The sequence below is a fragment of the Narcine bancroftii genome, unplaced genomic scaffold (genome assembly GCF_036971445.1).
Source record: "Narcine bancroftii isolate sNarBan1 unplaced genomic scaffold, sNarBan1.hap1 Scaffold_214, whole genome shotgun sequence".
Taxonomy (NCBI): domain Eukaryota; kingdom Metazoa; phylum Chordata; class Chondrichthyes; order Torpediniformes; family Narcinidae; genus Narcine; species Narcine bancroftii.
In genome coordinates, this window is record NW_027211949.1 from 30,279 (window position 1) to 54,432 (window position 24,154).

The 24,154-nt window shown below is 44.2% G+C and overlaps 1 protein-coding gene across 2 annotated transcripts; it reads right to left on the reverse strand.

Annotated features, from left to right (window-relative positions):
• Positions 1-284: 284 nt before the first annotated feature.
• On the reverse strand, positions 285-23,756 carry LOC138750643 (caspase-7-like). 2 transcript variants are annotated; one of them, XM_069912742.1, is made up of 4 exons: positions 23,673-23,756; positions 3,914-4,086; positions 2,675-2,822; positions 285-584 (listed from the first exon to the last, which is right to left on the reverse strand). In XM_069912742.1, the coding sequence occupies exons 1-4, from the start codon at positions 23,698-23,700 to the stop codon at positions 346-348; spliced, it is 588 nt and encodes a 195-aa protein (XP_069768843.1). In that variant the 5' UTR covers positions 23,701-23,756; the 3' UTR covers positions 285-345. The 2 variants fall into 2 exon arrangements, with proteins under 2 accessions (XP_069768843.1, XP_069768844.1); XM_069912743.1 differs by having other exon boundaries at positions 23,567-23,679.
• Between the last annotated feature and the right edge of the window lie 398 nt (positions 23,757-24,154).

A 24,154-nucleotide genomic window follows, 5' to 3' on the forward strand; every position in this document is an offset into this window, starting at 1 on the left:
AAAACCAGGGCATGGATTTAAAGTAATAAATGTGACTGAGTGCTGAAATTCTGCCTGAATGAGTGGCCGAGATAGAAACCCCCTCAAGGGGAGTGTGAAGAGGTGGGACAGGCAAACACCAGATCAAAAGCTTGGACGTACAACCAAATCAAGTGACTTAAAACAATGCTGGAGAAACCTAGCAGGTCAAACAGCAAAGATACATAACCAATGTTTCAGGCTTGAGCCCTTCATCAAGGTGCAATGACTTCTTTGATGAGCAGGGACACTTGAGGCTGAAAGGTCTGCATCAAGCTTTACTGATTGAGGTTTTGGATTGGAACAAGGAGGCTGAAGCTTGTCTTCTCAGAGAGAACTCGCTTTGCTTTCCACCGAGAGGTAGACCTCTTGTCGTAACTTGGTGACAAAGCAAGGCATCTGCTTCTTGCCCCCATGTTGGCCTCTGGACTCAAACGTCAGGGCAACCAGGCAGTTCACACGAGTCATGATGCGCAGGAGTTCCCAGTGTCTCTGCTCCCCGCTCAGCACCTTGTACAGGGTCTGCAGGAAGGTAGAACCCGTTGGGCGCAAGAAGGAACTGTAATCTGTAAAGACAACAGTACACTCATATGGGAACTATAACAGTACATCGATCAGGGAACACAAGAAATAGGAGCAGGAGTCAGATATTGATTCAAAGAGATCATGGCTGATCTGATGATCAGCTCATCTCCATCTACCTGCCTTTTCCCCATATCCCTTAATTCTCCTGCTATGTAAAAATCTACCCCACCTGTTCTTAAATCTATTTACTGAGGTCACCTCCACTGCTTCAATGGGCAGTGAATTCCTTATATTCCCCACCCTCTGGGAAAAGCAGTTCATCCCCATCTCCATCCTAAATCTACTCCCCTGGATCTTGAGGGTATGTCCCCTAGTTCTGGTCTCCCCTGCCGACAGGAATCACTTACCTACCTCTAGCTTCAGATTTATTGTCAGAGTATGTACATAACATCACATACAACCCTGAGATTCTTTTTCCTGCGGATGAGGCAGAATTACCACTTATTGGTGGTGCAAACAAAAACTGCACTCAATGTAAACATGTAAACAAACTGAGCAATTCAGAGAGAAAAAAATCTATCCGAAAGATCATAGAAAATCAGAATGAAAAGATGTGCACAAGTGAGAGACCTTAAATGAGTCCCTGGTTGAGTTTATTATTGAGGGGTCTGATGGTGGAGGGGCAGCAGCTGTTCCTGAACCTGGTGGGGCGAGTCTTGTGGCGCTGATACCTCTTTCCTGATGGCAGCAGCAAGAACAGAGGGTGGTGTGGATCCTTGATGATCGCTGGTGCCCTCCCACAGCAGCTGCACTGTTATCTGCGAAGATTGCAAGTCCCAGCTAGCGTTAAGGTTCAACACATGGACTTTTATTGATGAGAAGCCGTTCAGGAAACAGCAGGAAATAAATTGCTCTTGGATCAGATGCGATGCAATTCAAATTTATGCATCTGCTGAAAATTCCAGTGCCTGCATAATTTCTCTCTTGCCTTCCTGTAATTGTCAGGTTGTCAGAAGTGACAGGGTGGGGAATGGATAAAGATGATCAGAAAGTCAGGCCAATCCCAACCCTCTTCACTCATTAGGAGTGTAGAAGGATGAGAGGCAACTTAATAGAAGTCTACAAGATAATGAAAGGCATAGATAGGGTGGACAGCCAGCACCTTTTGCCCCAGGGTGGGATTAGCGAACAGAAGGGGTAAGATTTTTACACAGAGAGTTGTGGGTGGCTGGAATATCTTGCCAAGGATGGTGGTGAAGACTGAAACATTAGGGACATTGAAGAATCCTTTGTGCTTTCACACAGCAGCTGTGTTCCAGGAAGTTATTCCCAATTTCCTGGAACACAATGTGTGTAAAAAGATCGGAACATGAATAAACATTAAAACATTATAGCACTGTACAGGCCCTTTGGCCCTCTGTATTGTACTGGACCATATAAAAGTGCTAAACCCTACCTACCCTTTCCTTTTGTCCATGTGCCTATCTAAAGGCCCCTAATATTTCAGATGCTACCACAACTCCTGGCAAGGCATTCCAGACCTCAATAACTCTGCTTTTAAAAAAAACTTGCCCCTGATGTCTCTCCTGTACTCATTCTCGTTTTGACATTTGACCTCCTAGACCCCTAGTTATTTTTGCGGGTAGCCTGCGGACTACACTGAGCTGCTGGCGATCCGTGAACAACGGGATAATGAATAGAATGCCCAGCCTTCTTAAATACCACACCAGGAATTCTGGCTAAACTCGCAGGGTGATATGGATACTTGGAGCTTTGGTCATTCCTGTGTGAATGGCCTCTCCCGGAAGGTAGGGAGACTATTCACAACCAACAAATTCACGCAAGTTATATGTATAAAAAAATCCAAGACAAGCACGTAGTTGAAAGAGAAATGGATGGTTACGAGGTTATTTCTTTTTTGGTAGGAATATATAGGATGGCATTACATTGAGGGCCGAAGGGCCTATACTGTGTTGTAGCAATCTATTAGGCCATCTTCCTCTTAGCACCTACTGCCCATTCCTTATCCCCCCCCACCTATCTCACTATCATCCCATCCATCTGGTTGCCCTCCAATTCACTTCCTCCTCTCTCCCTCCGCACTCCATTTGGACAAGCACAGTGGACCTACCTGGGCAGCTGGAGAAATGGACAACAGTGTCTTCAGGGATTGCAAGGTACTGGAAGAAGAAGTTCTGCTGAGATCCGCATCCGTCAGTCTCCACCTCTGGCACTGGTTCCACAAGAACGCCCTTGTCCTGCTGTGACCCTCGGCACGCCTGTGGGGCAAGGGGAGGCCATCACCAGCAGGGGTTGGTGCCAAAGATCAGGATAATATATATCCTCATCTGTCACCTACTACGTGATCCCACAACCAGACACATATTCCCCTCGCTACCTTAGGGGCTGCTCCTTCCATGACTCCCTTGTCCGCTCCTCCCTCTCCACCCATCATCCCCTTGGTACCTACCCCTGTGTCCGCAGGAAAAGCTCCACTTGCGCCCACCCCTCCCCCGTCACCACCGTTTGGGGCTCCAAACAGTCCTTTCAAGTGTAGCCACACTTCACTTGTGAATGTGCAGGAAGTCATCTCTTGCCTCTGGAGCTCCCGCTGTGGTCTCCTCTACATCAGAGAGACTGGGCACAGACTGGGAGATCACTTTGTTGAGCACCTCAATAACGCGGTTCTCCCAGTGGCCACCCATTTCAGTTCCCCATCCCATTCCCTTGCTGACATGTCTGTCCTAGGCCTCGTGCACTGCCAGGCTGAGACCACCTGCAAATTAGTGGAACAACATCTCATCTTCCAACTGGGCACCCTCCAACAGGATGGCATTAACATCGACTTCTCCAGTTTCCGTTAAACCACACCCCCCCCCCCCCACAACTTCATCTCCTTGTCTCCTTCCCCTGGCTCTGTCTCTCTCCCATTTCCCTGTCTCCTTTCACAAAACCAAAATCAATTCTCACCTCTCCTCTTATCATCCAATTAACACCTTTGTTGGTCTGGACCCCTCCCCCAGCCAATGTTCAATCTTTATTCTGACGCCTTCCTGTTCTTTCCCCACACCTTGAATCAGGGCTCAGGCCCAGAATGTCAGTAATGTATCTTTACCTCCTGTGGACGCTGTGAGACGGACTGAGTTCCTCCAGCATCTCTGTGGAAGGAGGATTCAGGCCCGACACGTTGGTTAAATATCTTTAGCTCCTGTGGATGCTGCAAGACCGGCTGAGTTCCTCCAGCATTTACTGTGTGTTTGTACTACAATCACAGGGTCTGCAGACTGTCCTATTTCACTCCCACAGACTGGTTGCCTGCAGGACCTGTGTGGAGAAACAGTGAGTGTTTCCACCCTGTGGGCAGCCTTACCTGAATGAAGAAGATTTTTGGCTTCCCTGCGAGTGATGGACAGCTCTCAGCCCCAAACATGGAGAAAATGTCTCTCAGATACACACTGTTTCCATCTGCTCCGTAAATCACATCCTCGTTTCCGTGGCTGGAGAGAACCGAGAGAAAGGAGGACCCATGGTTCCGACGAGATTCTGTGCAAATAAAACACCATCGCTCACCAGTCAGCAATTGCCCCATTCGCAGTAATTCCCTTGGTCCACAATCCCAATCCCCCTCAGTCCACAATCCCAATCCCCCTCACCCCACCACTGAAGGCATTTGGCCCATCAGCCTGTGCTGGCCTTCAGAGCATGTTCACCAGAAATCCATTCTCCCCACATTACCACCCCACCCCCCCCACCTACACTCTCCCAGTCCAATCCCTTATGCACAACCAGAACATCACCCACCATGCACATTGACCTTGAGATGACTGCAGTGGGTTGGGTCGCCCACCTCTTTGCTGAATACAGATTCCCTAAGAGCGCATGGAGAAGGATTTGGTCCTTGTCATGGTTCATCCCCAGCGGCAGCGCAACTGGGGACTCTGATCTATGGGCTGCTCCCAGGGACATGGACAGAGTCAGACGTCCATATCGGCTGGAAGGCCGTCAGCTCGGTGAAAGACGACCTTTGGCCTGACCGAATCCTGTTGGTCTTTCAGAACACGGAGATGTCAGTGAGGGAACACTGCCGACTGGCACATTCCAGGCTGCAAGAGTACGTGCTGAGGGATGCACTGAGAGTTGGTGCAGCCAATGCGAGGGCTCTGTGGGGAAGGACCACCGTCTAGAGTCCTTCTGTTACCGGGTATTGGGGGCTGAGTCCGAGGGGAAGTACCTCAAATAACAGAAGGGGGGAGAACGACAAGGTTTAGTTAGAGAACAAAATAACAATGTACATTGATGGGAATGTATGGATATGATTGATGCCATGGATATAAAAAGACTGAACTGTTTCCTTTCATGTAAATAATTTATTGTGAATAAAGTCTATTTTTGGAAAGCTATGAGGCAGAATGAGAATATTAGAGGTACAAGGATAACAGACGATGAATATAAGATGAATTTATTTGCTGATGACGCTTTGATATGTTTAACTAATCCGGAACAATCTTTAATTTACTTGCAAGAATGTTTAGAACAATAAGGTAAATTGTCAGGATATAAAGTGAATTGGGACAAAAGTGAAATATTACCAATTTCTGAGGGAAATTATGACTAGTGAAGACAAATTACTAAATTTCGTTGGACTGATAAAATCAAGTATTTAGGTATAATGATTGATGTAAATATTCAATCATTGTATAATTTAAATGATGTAATGAGAAAGATTAAAGTGGATTTGATTAAATGGAAGGATTTACCTTTGTCATTAATAGGTTGAGTAAATTGTATTAAGATGAATATCTTTCCGCGAATTCAATATCTTTTCCAGTCGATTCCTTGTCTACTTTCAAAATCTTTTTTTCAGGATTTAGATAAAGTAGTACGAGAATTTTTATGGAAGGGAAAATTAGCCAGAGTACCAATACATAAATTGACTTGGAAATATGCTTTGAGAGGTTTGCAATTACCTCATTTTCAAAATTATTATGAAGCAGCTCAATTAAGATTTATTAACCGTATGCTGGATGTTTCGTGCCCCCCTAGCTGGGCTAGGGAAGAATTGGCTGGTATTTCTGAACCTTATTCACATCAATTTGTATTTAAGTGGAATTCTGTTTTATTACAGAGGTATAATGTACCACTTTTAAAACATTTGTTAGAGATTTGGAGTAAAAGGAATTTATTAATAGGCTCGAAAGGTAAAATATCGGTTCAAGCCCCAATATATCAAAATAAATTGATGCCTTTTTCATTGAATAATAGATTTTTAAGAGAATGGCAGATTAAAGGAATAAAGTCATTGCAGGATTGTTTTGAAGAGGGTAAACTTTTAGCATTTAATCAACAGAGAGAAATTTGGAATTTCAGTGAATTCTTTGTTTATTTGTTATCAAATTAGAGCATTAGTGGAAGATAATTTTGGAAGAGAAATGAAAATTCCCAAGTTAACGAAATTTGAGTTTATGATTTCTCATTCTTTAAATAAGGGTTTTATTTCTGAAATGTATGCATTGTTGCAAGACACTATGGATAAAATAAATTTAGATAAATCTAGGATTAAATGGGAAAATGATTTAATTTGTGATATTAATCAGGCCGATTGGGAGACGATGTGTTTTGATGGTGTGACTAAATTGCTTAATGTAAGATATAGTATGATTAATTATAATTTTTTGCATTAGTTATATCTAACCCCTGAGAAATTGAAAAAAAAATGGATTTAGTAAATTCAGAGTTATGTTTTAGATGTGGATTCAGTTCGGCTTTGTGATAAAGTTCAATAATTTTGGCATAAAATTAGGGAATTTCTTCAAAATTTGTTTAAAATCCAATTTTTGTTAGATAATTTTTTTTGGGTTGTACTGCTCTATTTATGGATTTGGGGTTAGATAAGTTTCAGATAGCATTTCTTCATTTAGCATTGGCTGTAGCATGTAAATGTGTTGCGATTTCTTGGAAGAGTTGAGGTTCTGTATTTATATGGAGAAAATAACATCCAATTTGCATGATAATTATGACTTTTTTGTTAAGATGTGGTCGCCTTATTTGAAATGTATGAATTTAGCAAATTTTAAACTACTGTATGTATTTTTTTTTAATTTCTTAATGCTTCCCTTGTGGAGTTTGCTGAAGGTGGGTGAAAGTGGGTGGGATAGTTGTCGTTTTCATTTTTACATTATGGACTTTGTAAAAGTTTTTGTTTTGAAAATATTAAATAAAGTTTTTTTTTAAAAGTCTATTTTTGGAAAAAATATCACCTGTTGACTGTATGGGAGGAAACCAGAACACCAGGGGGATACCTCTGCCTTCACAGGGGGAGCACACAGACTCCACACAGACAGCACCAGGGATACTGTATTCACAGGGGGAATGTGCAAACTCCATACAGACCACACCGAAGGAACTTCTGCATTCCCAAGGGGAACATGAAAACTCCACACTGACAGCACAGCAAGAACCTCTGCATTCACAGGAAGGATCGCATAAACTCCACACAGACAGCACCTGAGATCAGTCAATCTTTGTGCTTGTTCCCCATTCTCTCCCCATCCAAGGCTTGTCTCTTTCTCCTTTTCAGCCAAATTTCACTGCTCTCTGAACCAGTCCTTTCTTCCAGAGCAAATCCTACCAGACAGAATATTCTACCTATTCCTTGAAGGGCTCAGACTCAAAAGGTCAGTAAACTATCTTTGTCTCCTATGTTGCAGCAAGACCAGCGGAGTTCCTCCAGCATTTCCATGTGCTTTTACTGCAATCATGGAATCTGTGGACTTTTGAGTTTCACTCAGACTATTTTACCGGTGCTGCCTGGAGAGCTGTGCACTTCCTGTATCACCCATTTTTATTTCAGGATTCTATAGCATACATAACACTACAGCTCAGTACAGGCTCTTCGGCCATTGAAGTTGTGCTGACCTATATATTCCTACCCAAAAAAAAAATCAGGACACACTCGGAACCCTCTATTGTTCTTCCATCTATGTGCTTGTCCAAGTCCCTCTTAAACACCCTTAATGATTCAGACATTCCAGGTACTCATAATCCCTCTGTATAAAAAAAACTTCCCTGCAAGTCACCCCTCCCTTCACTTTGTACAGAAGTCCTCTGATGTTTGCTGATCCTGCCCTGGGAAAAAGGCACTGGCCGTCCACCCTATGTATGCCTCTCAGAATCTTGTAGACACCTCTCATCCTTCTTCCCTCCAATAAGTCCCAGCTCTGCTAACCTGTCCTTGTAAGACATTTTCCAACCTGGGCAACATCCTGGTAAATCTCCTCCACACCCTTTCCACAGCTTCCACACCCTTCCTATAATGAGGTGACTAGAACTGAACACAATACTCTATGTCAGCTGCAAATTCATTTATTTTAATCCTGTTATTTTTATCCTTTGCTTTTTGAACCGAGAGTGGGTGACCTCAGACTTGTGTTGAAACCTCGCTCTCCCCAACTCGCAGGGCCCCATCCATCTGTTGTCCTAACCCAGTTAGAAACCGTCCAACCTCCCCTATGAAACCTGCATTCACTGGGAGGGACGTGCGAACTCCACACCGCCAGCAGGACGTGGGAACTCAACACCGCCAGTGCCAGAGGAACTGCCGCACCCACAGGGAGGGTCGTGTGAACTCCACACCGCCAGCGGGACGCGTGGAGGAACTCTGGAGGAACTCCGCACCCACTGGGAGAGTCACGCGAACTCCACACCGCCAGCGCCGCAGGAACCCCCGCACCCACAGGGAGGGTCGCGGGAACTCCTCACTGCCAGCGCCGGAGGAACCTCCGCACCCACAGGGAGGGTCGTGCGAACTCCGCACCGCCAGCGGGACGCGGGAACTCCACACCGCCAGCTCCTGACTTCTCCGAAATGACTGCGTCCCTTACCTTTCCTGAATTCTCGCAGTATCTCCCCTGCCGTGTAATCCAACCTGATGTCCACAGCGAAGCCCAATTTGCAGAGAGCCTGGTGCAGGTTCCGAGTGTCGGTCGCAGCCCCTCGCCTGCGAGCTAAGGCAGTAGGGCCATGGAACTCTTGCACTGACATGATGAGGGCTCGGGGTCTGTCTGGCCCCGAGCTTTGACGCACACGCAGCATCACCCCTGTGGGCTGAATTCCCGACCAGCCCGCTAATGCCGGGGCCCCACCTTCCCGCAGACCCAGCTGGGACAATCCGGGAAAAGCTTTACATTCTCACGTGGCCCGGAGAGAAAAGCGAAAGGGCGGAATCAAAGGTCAGGATGTGTTCCAGGCTTCCAACAACAACTCCTGTAATTTTTTTTAAATTCACTCTCCACAGATCCTGTTCAGTGTGCTGGGTATTTCTGGCATTTTCTGCTAAAAATCCAAACTTGCAAGGCTAGTGTAACACCAGGTGCTTTCAAGCTGCTGTGTAAAATGGGGTTATTTGCCCGGTTTGCGCCCCACTCGCGCGGCACTGAGAAAGGGTGCGGCCTGGTCAGCATGGTCCAAATCCAACCTGGTCCCTGCCCTACCTCAGAGGTCATCAAGGAACTTACCAAGGTCACGAGAATGGCCGACCCGGTTGCTCCAGTGACGACAACGTGTGCCGTGCGTGTGTCTCCGCGCCTGTGTCTCCGGGCTGCATCTACTGAAATGCGCAGTGCTTACGTCCTGCTGCTCTTCCAATCACTGCAGCATTCGCCTGACAGCGGTGGTCACAACAGTGGCCTGGTGTACCACAGCACAGCAGAGTTGCTTAGCCAGCACCTGAAGATTGTTCCCATTTGGATTCTGATTCGTCACTTCCATTAAGTGTGTGGTGCGCCATTCAACGCATCATTGGGGGGGGGGGGGGGGGCGGGATCCCCCCGCAGCTTAAAAGGTGCTGGAAATGCCTTTGCCCCACTAATCGCACCCGGGTCCCAGGAGGGCGACCCAGGTTTATGCTGCAGCTTAAAAGTGCCGACTGTTACAACGCCAGCGACCCGGGTTTGAATCCCACACTGTCTGAAAGTTCTTCTCGTGTCTGTGTGGGTTTTCCCTGCAGGCTCCAGTTTCCTCCCACCATTCGAAACGTACCCGGGGTGTCAGTTAATGGGGTATTTTGTCGGCACGGCTCATGGGCTGGAAGAGCCCTGTTCCCTTGCTAAATTTAATTAAAATTGCCACAAATGCAAAATATTGCTTCCATCCAGTTGTTTTGGAAGCTTGGTTGAGTCAATCAGTTGGGCAAATCTGTTTGGGCACCTGCTGACATTTTGCTTGCACCTTTATGAAGGGCTCAAGATATCTTTACCTTTGCTCTCCTGTTTGACCTAGTGAGTTTCTCCAGTGTTGTGTTTGTACTTTAACCATGGTGTCTGCAGACTTTGGTGTTTTACTGCTCCACGAATTGGTGACACTTTTACTACCAATCTCATTATGAGCACAGGCACCAAACTGCTCAACTTGTCTAGCCTGTTCTGCATCTGGAACCTGTAAGTCCTTCTCTTTCAAAGAAATCTAATCAGACATATGCGAGTTTACGTTCTTACTTTAAAAGGACATAGCAAAGAATTGATCCAACATGAGGCTCGGGAATTAATACTAATAAATAGTGAGAAGACCAATTGAATTTTCCATGGACCTTGTTATGGATATAATGGACATGGGGAGTTAAGTGAAGGTAGGTTCCATTATTGTCACTTAATACTACATTTAGAATGCAATATACATGAAATTCTTTAACTTTTGTCTACCGTAAGGCAGACAGAGAGTCGCCACTTTGTCCAGCGCCCCTACAGCACCTGGTGTTCCTAGGTGGTCCCCCCTTCAAGTACTGACCAACCAGTCCTGTTCCTGCTTAGCTTCCGAGATCAGACAATCCCAGGTGTATTCAGTAGAACCGGTCACCATTATGTCAACCTTCTATTGAGAGCATCCTGGCTGGCCATCGTGTGGGGTGGTTGGTGCAGAGAAATGGATCGGAGGTCAATCCGCAGGACTATAAGAGCGGCAGAGAAGATCAGTAGACAATCAACTTGACTTGACTAGCTTTGGTAGCATGGACTTTAAGCCAAATGACTTGATTCCTTATAAAACAACAGATACAGGCCCTTTGGCCCATCTAGCCTGTGCCAAACTATTATTCTGCCTAGTCCCATTGACCTGCATCCAGACCCCTCCCATCCATGCACCTGTCCCAAATTTTTCCTAAATGCCAAAACTGAGTTTGCATTTACCACGTCCACTGACAACTCGTCCCACCCTCTCTCCACTCTCCATGTAAATAAGGTTCCCCTAATGTTCCTGCTAAATCTTTCACCTTTCGCATTAGCCCTTGGCCTCTAATTCTCGTCTCACCCAACCTCAGTGGAAAAAGCCTGCATGCATTTACTGCATCTTATAGTTTTCTATACCTCTAGCAAATCTCTCCTCATTCTTCTATGCTCCAGGGAATAAAGCCCTCACCTGTTTAATCTTTCCCTGTAACTCAATTCCTAAAGTCCAGGCAACATCCTGGTAAATCTTCTCAGCACTCTTTCAATCTTATTGATTTGATACCTTTCCTGTAGTCCAGTGACTAAAACTGCACACAATACTCCAAATTTGGCCTCATCAATGTCGCAACACCCTAACTCCTGTACTCCATACTTTGATTGATGAAGGCCAATATGCCAAAAACTCTCTTTACAACACTGTCCACCTGTGACATCACTTTCAGGGAATTATGTATTTGTGTTCCCAGATCCCTCTGTTCTACCGCACCCCTCAGTGCCCCACCATTTACTGTGTATGTCCTTTCTTGTTTTGCCTTTACTAAGTGCAACCCCTCACACTTGTCTGCCCTAAATTCCAACTGCCATTTTGCAGCCCATTTTTCCTCCCTGACCACAACACCCCCAATGTTAGTGTTGTGTGCTGATCCAATTTACCACATTATCATCCAGATCATTGATATAAATGACCAGCAACAGTGGACCTGGAACCATCCCTGAAGCAGACCATAGTCACAGGCCTCCAGTCAGAGAGGCAATCATCGACTACCACTCTCTAGCTTCTCCCACTAACACAATGTCTGACCAATTTACTCCCTCACCATGAATACCAAGTGTATGAACCTTTTTGACCAACCTCCCATTTTGGACTTTGTCAAAGTCCTTACTGAAGTCCATGTAGACAACATCCTCAGCCTTTTCTTCATTAACCTTCCTGGTAACTCTGATTGGTTAGACACAACCTACCTCACATGAACCTATACTGTCTTTCCCTAATCATACTCTACCTGCCCAAATAGTGGTTCCCCCCGATCTGCAGTTTTGCTTTCCGTGCTTTCAGTTACCTGCGGTCAGCCATGGTATGAAACTGATCCAACTGCCCCATGCTCTCCCCTTGTCAGTCCACACATTGTCCCACTCACTCCCCACAGCCCTGTATTAGTCCCCACACTGATCCAACTGCTCTGCTCTCTCCCCACAGCCCCGTGTCGGTCCCCACACTGATCCCCCTACCCCACTCTCTCCCCACAGTCCCTTGTCAATCCACACACTGATCCCACTGCCCCACTCTCTCACGACAGCCCCATGTCAGTCCCCACACTGATCCCACTGCCCCACTCTCTCATGACAGCCCCGTGTCGGTCCCCACACTGATCCCACTGCCCCACTCTCTCACGACAGCCCCGCGTTGGTCCCCACACTGATCCCACTGCCCCACTCTCTCACGACAGCCCCGTGTTGGTCTCCACACTGATCCCACTGCCCTGCTCTCTCCCCACAGCCCCTTGTCAGTCCCCACACTGATCCCACTGCCCCACTCTCTCCCCACAGCCCCTTGTCAGTCCCCACACTGATCCCACTGCCCCACTCTCTCACGACAGCCCCGTGTTGGTCCCCACACTGATCCCACTGCCCCACTCTCTCACGACAGCCCCGTGTTGGTCCCCACACTGATCCCACTGCCCCACTCTCTCACGACAGCCCCATGTTGGTCCACACACTGATCCCACTGTCTACCCACAGCCCCGTGTTGATCCCCACACTGATCCCATTGCCCCACTTTCTCCCCACAGCCCCGTGTTGGTTCCCACACTGATCCCACTGACCCACTCTCTCCTCACAGCCCTGTGTTGGTCCCCACACTGATCCCACAGCCCTGTGTTGGTTCTCGCACTGATCCCACTGCCCCGCTCTCTCCCTACTGCCCCGTATCGGTCCTCACATTGATCCCTACTTACAAATAAAAAAATTATAGGTACACTACTGTATTTTATAAATTTGCAAAATTTGCACAGCGTCCACATCGCATAATGCCCAATTCCAAAGCCATCGACACCGTGAGCAGGAAAGGGCTTTGGCAAATACTGGAGCCCCTCGGATGCCCCCCAAAGTTCCTCAACGTGGTTATCCAACTGCACGAAAACCAACAAGGTCGGGTCAGATACAGCAATGAGCTCTCTGAACCCTTCTCCATTAACAATGGCGTGAAGCAAGGCTGCATTCTCGCACCAACCCTCTTTTCAATCTTCTTCAGCATGATGCTAAAACAAGCCATGAAAGACCTCAACGATGAAGATGCTGTTTACATCCGGTACCACACGGATGGCAGTCTCTTCAATCTGAGGCGCTTGCAAGCTCACACCAAGACACAAGAGCAACTTGCCCATGAACTACTCTTTGCAGACGATGCTGCTTTAGTTGCCCATTCAGAGCCAGCTCTTCAGCGCTTGACGTTCTGTTTTGCGGAAACTGCCAATATGTTTGGCCTGGAAGTCAGCCTGAAGAAAACTGAGGTTCTTCATCAGCCAGCTCCCCACCATGACTACCAGCCCCCCCACATCTCCATCGGGCACACAAAACTCAAAACGGTAAACCAGTTTTTACCTATCTCGGCTGCACCATTTCATTGGATGCAAGGATCGACAACGAGATAGACAACAGACTCACCAAGGCAAATATTGCCTTTGGAAGACTACACAAAAGAGTCTGGAAAAACAACCAACTGAAAAACTTCACAAAGATTAGCGTATACAGAGCCATTGTCATACCCAAACTCCTGTTCAGCTCCGAATCATGGGTCCTCTACCAGCATCATCTACGGCTCCTAGAACGCTTCCACCAGCGTTGTCTCCGCTCCATCCTCAACATTCATTGGAGCGACTTCATCCCTAACACCGAAGTACTCGAGATGGCAGAGGCGGACAGCATCGAATCCACACTGCTGAAGATCGAACTGCGCTGTGTAGGTCACGTCTCCAGAATGGAGGACCATCGCCTTCCCAAGATCGTGTTATATGGCGAGCTCTCTACTGGCCACCGTGACAGAGGTGCACCAAAGAAGAGGTACAAGGACTGCCTAAAGAAATCTCTTGGTGCCTGCCACATTGACCACCGCCAGTGGGCTGATATCGCCTCAAACCGTGCATCTTGGCGCCTCACAGTTCGGCGGGCAGCAACCTCCTTTGAAGAAGACCGCAGAGCCCACCTCACTGACAAAAGGCAAAGGAGGAAAAACCCAACACCCAACCCCAACCAACCAACTTTCCCCTGCAACCGCTGCAACCGTGTCTGCCTGTCCCGCATTGGACTTGTCAGCCACAAACGAGCCTGCAGCTGATGTGGACATTACCCCTCCATAAATCTTCGTCCGCGAAGCCAAGCCAAAGAGACTGTGGACGTTAAGTGGTGCATACTTGTATAGGGTTCAGTACAATCCACGGTTTGGGATGAGTCAAGTGATGGAGTAGTGGCTGGTAGGGGAATACCAGCCCTCTCCAGAAAAGAAGGAATAAAGTGAAGAAAATACAAAGTTCAAGAAATACAAAACATAACAAATAAAGATAAAGTTGTAGAGAAAAGAAAGAAAATGGTACCCAAGAAGGAAAAAATAAAAACAACGGGAAAAAAAGAAGAAAAGACGCCGGAAGAGAAAGGAGAAGGCCCTACCTGCATGAAGAAACAGGGAGCCATTGTGGACAAGAGAGCCCGTTCTCCGAAGTTGGTGACAACCCCGAAGAGTCACGACCTCCCGACTGCTGGACTGCAAAAATGGCTCTCAGAGCCAAACAAAAGTGCACTTACTAAGGAGAAGGAAAATACCGACAGGAGGGAGGCTCAGCTAAGGAGCGGGCAAACACAACACGACCATTTGAGGGATGCCCGACACCAGGGCTCTCAGCTGGAAGAAGAGGAAAGCGACAGGAAAGGGAGTGAAAGGAAAGAAGAGCAGCAGCAGGAGGCCCAACAGATGAGTATCCCAGAAGAAGAGGACCAACAGCAAGAAGCCAGGCAAGAGGAATCCCAGCAAAATGAGACAAGCAACTCATCAGGAAAGTCAGAAGAGACAAAGATACAAGGAAGAGAAGAAGACACAAACACAGGTACAGACACAGAAGAAGAGGAAGAAGAAGTCCAAGATCTGTACAGAGAAATAGAAGGTAAAACAGATGGACAGAATATAGATAAAGTTTTTTTCAAGAACAAATGAGAGTATTAAAAGAATAGTTGACATTAGAATTTAGTGAAATGAAAAGAAAAATGAAAAGTACAGAAGAAAAAGTGAATAGATTAGAGCTGGTCATAACAGATGTAGGGAAAGGATTAGAAAATGAGTAGAAATGGAAGTAAATGACTTAAGAAGAAAATTGGAAGAAAGTGATTAAAAAAAATTAAAGAGAAACAAGAGTTGTTCGTTCAGAAAATTGATATGTTGGAAAATTATAGTAGGTGAAACAACATAAAAATAGTGGGCCTAAAGGAAGATGAAGAAGGCACAGATATGAAGGAATTTATAAAAGAATGGATCCCAAAGGTCCTGGGAATGACAGAAATACAGGAAGGAATGGAATTAGAAAGGGCACACAGAACACTAGCCCCGAAACCACAGTCACAAGTTTAGTAAGATTTTTGAGATATACGACAAGAGAAAATATACTGGAGCGGGCAAGGAATAAAATTAGAGAAGACAATAAACCATTGGAATACAAGGGTCAAAAATTTTTTTTTTACCCAGACATAAGTTTTGAACTCTTAGAAAAGAGGAAGGAGTTTAATACAGCAAAATCGATCCTATGGAAAAAAGGTTATAAATTTATTTTAAGACATCCAGCTGTGCTTAAAATTTTTATCCCTGGGGAGCAAAACAGATTGTTCTTGGATCTGAAGGAAGCACAAGAATTTGCAGAACCCCTGCAGAGAATGAAGAATGGCGATAAAATATATATAAAGGTGTAAAAATAATGTATATGTAAGAATGAAAGAAGGGAAAGAGAAGGGAAGAAAGGAAGTAAGGGGGGGAAAAAAGAGGGTGAACTTTATTATATGTGTAAAAAAGTCTTTTCTGGGGGGTGTTGGGTGGGAGAGAATAACCGTCACTGTGAAATCAGTTGATGCTTGTGAGTGGGTTTACAATCCAAATGGAGAGGGGAGTTGTGGTTGTCCGGCAAGGGATAAGGGGAAACCCAGAGATGGGGGGTGGGGACATTTGGGGATAAGGGAATATTGGATGTTGTCATACATTGAGTTTAAAAAGGGAAAACTGAGAGATGAAAATGGGGAAAAGGGGGATGGTGGTGGTGAGGAAATGGAAATGAGGTGTAAACAGGATATGAGATGGATATGTTGAATTATATGACTATAAATATTAATGGAATACATAACCAAATTAAATGGAAGAGGCTATTAAATTTACTGAAAAAAGAAAAAAATAGACATAGCATTTGAACAGGAAACACACTTAACTGAAGTGGAACATAATAAATTAAAGAGAGACTGGGTAGGACACGTAGTGGCAGCATCATATAATTCAAAAGCTAATAAAAATGTATCAATCAAAATAGAGGAGGAAATAATAGAATAGGGAGGTATGTAATGATAAAGTGTAAGATATATTCAGAATTTTGGAATTTGCTCAATATATATGCATCTAATGAGGAGGATCAAAAGTTTATGCAGGATATTTTTTTGAAGATTGTAGATACGCAAGGGAATATATTGATAGGAGGGGATTTTAACCTTAATTTGGATCCAATGTTGGATAAAACTGGACAAAAGACTAGCAAAAAGAATAAAGTGGCCAAATTTATGGTTGAATCAATGCAGGAAATGCAACTTATGGATCTATGGAGGAGGCAGTACCCAAGAGAGAAGGAATACTTATATTATTTGAGTAGGCATAAAACATACTCAAGGATTGATATGTTTTTGTTGTCGGCCCATATTCAAGGGAAAGTTAGAAAAACTGAATATAAAGCTAGATTGCTGTCTGATAATTCACCCCTGTTATTAGCAATAGAACTGGAGGACATCCCACCAAGAACATATAGATGGAGATTAAACTCCATGCTACTTAAAAGGCAGGAATTTAGAGAGTTTAATGAACGACAAATTAAAACGTACTTTGAAATAAATATGGAAACAGTGAAAGACAAATTTATATTATGGGATGCAATGAAAGCTTTCATTAGATGGCAGATAATAAGTTATGTAACTAAGATGAAAAAGGACTACAATTGGGAAATAGAACAGTTGGAAAGGGAGATAGTAAGTACAGAAAAAGAACTAGCAACAAGGGAAGATACAACAAAAAAGGAGAGAATTGGTGGACAAAATAATTAAATACAAAACATAACAAACGTACAAGGTGGAGAAGAACATATTGAAAATAAAGCAAAAGTATTATGAACTAGGAGAAAAAACAAACAAAATATTAGCCTGGCAACTTAAAACAGAACAAGCTAAAAGAAATGTATTGGCATCAAGGAAAAAGGACAAACAAATTACATATAATCCAATGGAGATTAATGAGAACTTTAAGGAATTTTATGAACAATTATACCAAACTGAGAATGAGGGGAAAGATGATAAAATAGAAGAGTTTTTAGCTAAAATTGAACTGCCAAAATTGCAAGAAGAGGAACAAAAAAAACTGATAAAACCATTTGAAATAGAAGAAGTACAGGATATATTAAAAAAGCTGCTGAACAATAAAACGCCTGGAGAGGATGGATTCCCAATAGAATTCTAGAAAACATTTAAAGAGTTATTAGTCCCTCCTCTCCTGGAAGTAATGAATCAGATAGAAGAAACACAAAACTTGCCAGATTCATGTAAGACAGCAATAATTACATTAATACCAAAGATGGGGAAGGATCCACTAACACCAGCATCATATAGACCAATATCTCTACTTAATTCAGATAATAGCAAAATTATTAGCAAACTGATTGGCCGACTGTGTACCAAAAATAGTAAAAGAAGATCAAACTGGATTTATTAAGAAAAGACGAACAGCGGATAATATCTGTAAATTTATTAATTTAATTCATGCAGTTCAAGGAAATAAGATGCCAACAGTGGCTGTTGCTTTAGACGCAGAAAAAGCCTTTGACAGGGTAGAGTGGAACTATTTTTTCAAAGTTTTACAGAGGTTCAATCTACCAGAAAAATATATTATTTGGATTAAAGCATTATATGATGGACCATTGGCGAAGGTAACAGTAAATGGATATGTATGGAACCAATTTAAATTAAGTAGGTCATCTAGTCAGGGATGTCCATTATCTCCCTCACTGTTCGCTTTAGCAATAGAACCATTGGCAGAAATGATAAGAACAAAATAAAGTAAAAGGGATGAAAATAAATGAGAAGGAGTATTTGCAGATGACATCATACTATTCTTAATAGAACCAGAAATATCAATAAAAGAACTACATAAGAAATTGAAGGAATATGGAGAAATATCGGGGTACAAGATCAACGCAAATAAAAGTGAAGCGATACCAATGAATAATGCGGATTACGCAGAGTTTAGAAAAGAATCACCATTTAAATAGCAAACACAAGCAATCCGATACCTAGGTATCAGGTTAGATAATAATTCAAGCTACTTGTATAAATTAAGTTATCAGCCACTAATAAAGAAATTGCAGGAAGACTTAGAACATTGGAAAGAATTACCGCTAACATTGATAGGGAGGGTAAATTGCATTAAAATGAATATCTTCCCAAGGATACAATACTTATTTCAATCATTACCAATTCCCTTAACAGAGAATTCTTTAATGAACTATAGAGAATAATAAGGAAATTCTTGTGGAAAGGGGGGAAACCGAGGATAGCATTAGATAAATTAACAGAGAGGTACAACCAAGGTGGTTTGCAGTTACCAAACTTTAAAAATTATTATTGAGCAGCACAATTAAGGTATTTATCAGATTTTTATCAGACAAGGGAAAAACCAGATTGGACTAGATAAAATAGGGGAGAAGGTACCGGAACATATACTTTATGTGGGATGAAAAGCTGGTACGATATAAAAGCTCGCCAGTACTGCATCATTTACTCAATATATGGAAGAAGATTCACTTAGAAAGGGAAAAAACAAATAATCAAATACCAAAATTATTATTGATGCAAAATCAGCTAATCCCATTTACAATAGATAACCTTTCCTTTAGAGAATGGGAGAGAAAATGAATTAAAAGAATAGAAAATTGTTTTTTGGGAAATAATTTATTAACATTTGAACAAATGAAGTACAAATATGGAATAACTCATGGTACAATGTTTGCATATCATCAACTGAAAGCTTATTTAAAGGATAAATTGGGAAACAGACTGAGATTACCTGAAGGAAGCAGCTTTGAATATGTGATTACAGACACAATGATAATTAAAAGATTTATAACGAACATGTACATTAAGGTGCAAGATAAGGAAAATGATGAAATAAGCTATAAACCCAAACAAAAGTGGGAGAAAGATCTAAACATAAAGATAAAAAATGAAATATGGGAAAAGTTATGCTCTGGAACTATGAAGAATATAATAAATACGAGGTTACGCCTGATACAATATAATTGGTTACACAGGCTATATATCACGCCTCAAAACTTAAATAAATGGGACCCAACAGTATCAGATAGATGTTTTTGCTGTAAGAAGGAAATTGGAACAACAGGACATGCAATTTGGGCATGTGAGAAAGTGAAAAAGTTTTGGGAAGATCTAAATCAGGTATTAAATAAAATCACAAAAAGCAATATACCAAAAAATCCAGAGATCTTTCTTCTAAGTAATATAAGAAGTAAGGAATTAGGCCTCAAACTGGATGAAGCGCAAAAAAGATTTGTTATGATAGCCTTAGCTAGAGCAAAAAAATGTATAATGTCAACTTGGAAATCAGAAGAGAGCCTGAGAGTAAAGCAATGGTACATGGAAATGAATAAATGTATTACATTGTAAAAAATAACGTATAATTTAAAAAATAAAATCACATTATTTGAACAAATTTGGGAATCATACATGGAACATAACAGAGAGGGCTTGCCTCGGACCTCCTCCCCCTAAAATGATAAGAAGACAGAATGACTTGATCCAGTGTGTAAAAGTAGATGACACAATATTCTTGTTTATTTTCATTGTGTGATGACATTGTTTAATGGGTTTATTGTATTGTACATGTTGAACGTTTAATGGGTTTGGAGGGGGGTGGGAAGGAGGGAGGGAAGGGAGGGGGGAAAAAAGGGGAGAAAATGCCACTGTGTATATTTAAGAGGGAAATGTTTGTATGTATTTTGGTTGATATGGTTCACAGTGTGAAAAATAAAAAAATATTTTTTAAAAAAGTACTATCCGCAGTTTCATGCATCCGCTGGGGATCTTGGAATATATCATCCATGAATGGGGGGGGGGGGGAGCTATTGTATATCTGATCTTATCAAACACCTTCCAATGATGTGACAGGCTCACCGGCTTCTAATTCGAACGAGATGTCATGTTTCCATTAGCTCCCCATCCACCTCTCTTGCCTCCAGCTCTCTCCAGCTCTCCATTCACAGAGTTACCCCCTGCCCCAATAAATTATGGCCTCTCGGCTAGTGGCCTGTGCTCCTGCCCTTCTCTTTTTAATCAGACGCCTGCCTGGTTTTAGTTCAAACCTTGGTGAAGGGTTCAGACTGAAAACTTTGGTTAATTATCTTCACCTGCTACGGACGCTGCGAGACCGGCTGAGTTCCCCCAGCTCATTTTGTGTATTTACTACAATCACAGTGTCTGTAGACTTACTTGTTTTACCCAATTTCCTAGATTATTCTTAGTCTTTTTTAAAGAAGAGAACACCATCTGATTGCCTGAGGCTGGTTGTCTCTGGTAGGTCATACCCTTCAATAATATCCAAAACAGTGTATGCGTTATGAGGGGAACAGCCACATATTTCCCTTTCCTGACCTCCCTTCACAGTGTGACTGGCTCCCTGTAACTCCTGTCTATCACCCTCTCAGCCTCCAGAGAGGATTCCCACCACTCTCCGTAGCCCATTTTCCACTGGCATCCCAGGTAATTGGCCATGCAGTGTCCTGGGATAGGAAGCCCTTTGTGCCGTTTCAAATGGGCCACCCTTAACTGGGCCACTAATTGCTTTTCTACTGAACGCACTCATCCCCGGGGATCGGAGTGTTCGACATTCAACTGGAAACGGGTGACTTTCTGCTGTCCCTTTTCCATTGGTTTTATCAACACGCCTGGGATATGATCAGGGGGTCGAGGCAGTTAATCCACGGCATGAAATGTTGTCATTTGACACCGGCATTTGGACAGTGTTCCTTTTCCACTGGTCCCTGTTCCAGTAAATTCCCAATTAATTCCTGGGACAGGGGCTCATGGAAAAGGGCTTGTGAAACAAGGGAAAAAAATGTACGACATCATCTGTGCTTTCTTTCTGATTTTTTTTTAGACTTTATTCATATTACTAAAAAATCTGTTCTAAGTCTATCACAGCCTTACTGTCAATCATGTCTATACATTCCCATCAATGTATTGTTACATTGGCTCTACAAATACATATTTACCACCCCTGTAGCACCTTGTTGCTTCTCCCCCCTCCTCTGTTGTTTGAGGGACATCCCCTCGGTCTTAACCCCTCAGTGCCTGACAGTGGGAAGACTCTAGACTGTGATCTTCATCCACAGATTTGCAAAGAGCATGTGGAGAAAATTTGACCCAGTTAAAAAAAGAGCTTTAAACAAAAAGGAATCGAGTTTTCCCTCCTGCACCCGGTCAGTCAGTACTTTCAGTTTTATGGGGTGGGGAGGGGGGATAAATCTTCTTTGGCTTGGCTTCGCGGACGAAGATTTATGGAGGGGGTAAAAAGTCCACGTCAGCTGCAGGCTCGTTTGTGGCTGACAAGTCCGATGCGGGACAGGCAGACACGATTGCAGCGGTTGCAAGGGAAAATTGGTTGGTTGGGGTTGGGTGTTGGGTTTTTCCTCCTTTGCCTTTTGTCAGTGAAGTGGGCTCTGCGGTCTTCTTCAAAGGAGGTTGCTGCCCGCCAAACTGTGAGGCGCCAAGATGCACGGTTTGAGGCGTTATCAGCCCACTGGCGGTGGTCAATGTGGCAGGCACCAAGAGATTTCTTTAGGCAGTCCTTGTACCTTTTCTTTGGTGCACCTCTGTCACGGTGGCCAGTGGAGAACTCGCCATATAACACGATCTTGGGAAGGCGATGGTCCTCCATTCTGGAGACGTGACCCATCCAGCGCAGCTGGATCTTCAGCAGCGTGGACTCGATGCTGTCGACCTCTGCCATCTCGAGTACTTCGACGTTAGGGGTGTAAGCGCTCCAATGGATGTTGAGGATGGAGCGGAGACAACGCTGGTGGAAGCGTTCTAGGAGCCGTAGGTGGTGCCGGTAGAGGACCCATGATTCGGAGCCGAACAGGAGTGTGGGTATGACAACGGCTCTGTATACGCTTATCTTTGTGAGGTTTTTCAGTTGGTTGTTTTTCCAGACTCTTCTGTGTAGTCTTCCAAAGGCGCTATTTGCCTTGGCGAGTCTGTTGTCTATCTCATTGTCGATCCTTGCATCTGATGAAATGGTGCAGCCGAGATAGGTAAACTGGTTGACCGTTTTGAGTTTTGTGTGCCCGTGTGCACGAAAACCAACAAGGTCGGGTCAGATACAGCAATGAGCTCTCTGAACCCTTCTCCATTAACAATGGCGTGAAGCAAGGCTGCATTCTCGCACCAACCCTCTTTTCAATCTTCTTCAGCATGATGCTGAACCAAGCCATGAAAGACCCCAACAATGAAGACGCTGTTTACATCCGGTACCGCACGGATGGCAGTCTCTTCAATCTGAGGCGCCTGCAAGCTCACACCAAGACACAAGAGAAACTTGTCCGTGAACTACTCTTTGCAGATGATGCCGCTTTAGTTGCCCATTTAGAGCCAGCTCTTCAGCGCTTGACGTCCTGCTTTGCGGAAACTGCCAAAATGTTTGGCCTGGAAGTCAGCCTGAAGAAAACTGAGGTCCTCCATCAGCCAGCTCCCCACCATGACTACCAGCCCCCCCACATCTCCATCGGGGGGATAAATACAGACTCTGTATATTACATGAATGTTAAGAAAGATTATAATGTTTGTTTGACGAGTCGAGGAAAATTAAAATAAAATATTCCCAAGAGTGTGGAGTGAAGGATGAAAGGGTCCTTGTCAAGGCTCATCCCTGGCGTGACAGGGGACTCTCCGATCTATGGGCTGTTCCCCACATAGTCAGACATCCAGAACCGCTCCAGGACCATCAACTTGGTGAAAGGCGTCCTTTGGTCTGCCTGAAACCCGTCAGTCTTCTCTCAGCGCATGGAGACGTCGGTGAGGGGATACTGCAGGAGCCCGTGCTGAGAGACGTGCTGAGGCCTGGCGCAGCCAACACCTTCTGGCTGAAGCTTTCTCTCTCTGGCTGTTGTTACTGCCAATGTCTCCTCTACTTCCTGAGCCTCTCGCTGAAATCCACTCCATTTGAGGAACCCTTCCTCTTAAGGACTAGTTAGCTGCTCTCACATGAAGCACCTACCTCTACCGATTTTTAAACGCTCTTGCTCCAACCCTCGCCGCAGTATAATGTAATTCGATGACTTTCTACTGTCTTAACAACAGCTGCCCTATACAGCTTTTTGTCTCCCTCTCTTTTAATGGAGTTCCATTTGATTTACTGAAGAATATTCATATTGTGTGGTTCTCTGAATCTGCCGCCTTCACTGCTCTTCAGTAGAACCCCCTGGGGTCCCTCCCCCTATTGAACCAACACTCACTGTAGAGGCAGTCACCACGGTTTGGTGAAAGGGTTTCACCAATTCATCAGAAACCTTTCACCAAGTGGAGTTGTGTGGATAACAGGGATACAGTGGATTTACTCACTAATATTCATGCCATTTAAAAAATCCATTTGGAACAGCTTTTGTTGACACCCTTTATGACATAAATCACCCTCCTCCAGATCATTCTGCCAACGCCCATGTCATCTTGATTAGCAACACCCAAATTGGACTTGAGTAGGATCTGTTGCCACAGTAACCAGGAACAACGTACTTCCCAGCTGCTCAGCGTTGATTGGAAATACCTTGTGGCAATTGGTGAATTTACCTGCAGTTGCTGGCAGGTGATCATGTTAGAACATTACAGAACAGAAACATGCCCTTTGGCCCTTCTAGTTGGTGCTGATCTATTTTTCTGCCTAGTCCCTGACCTGCACCCAGGCCAAAGCTCTCCAAACCCCTCCCATCCATGTACCTGTCCAAATTCCTCTTAAATGTTAAAATTCAGCCCGCATTCAGGACCTCACCTCGTTCCACACTCCCTCCACTCTATGAAGAAGTTCCCCATCACGTTTTCCCTAAACC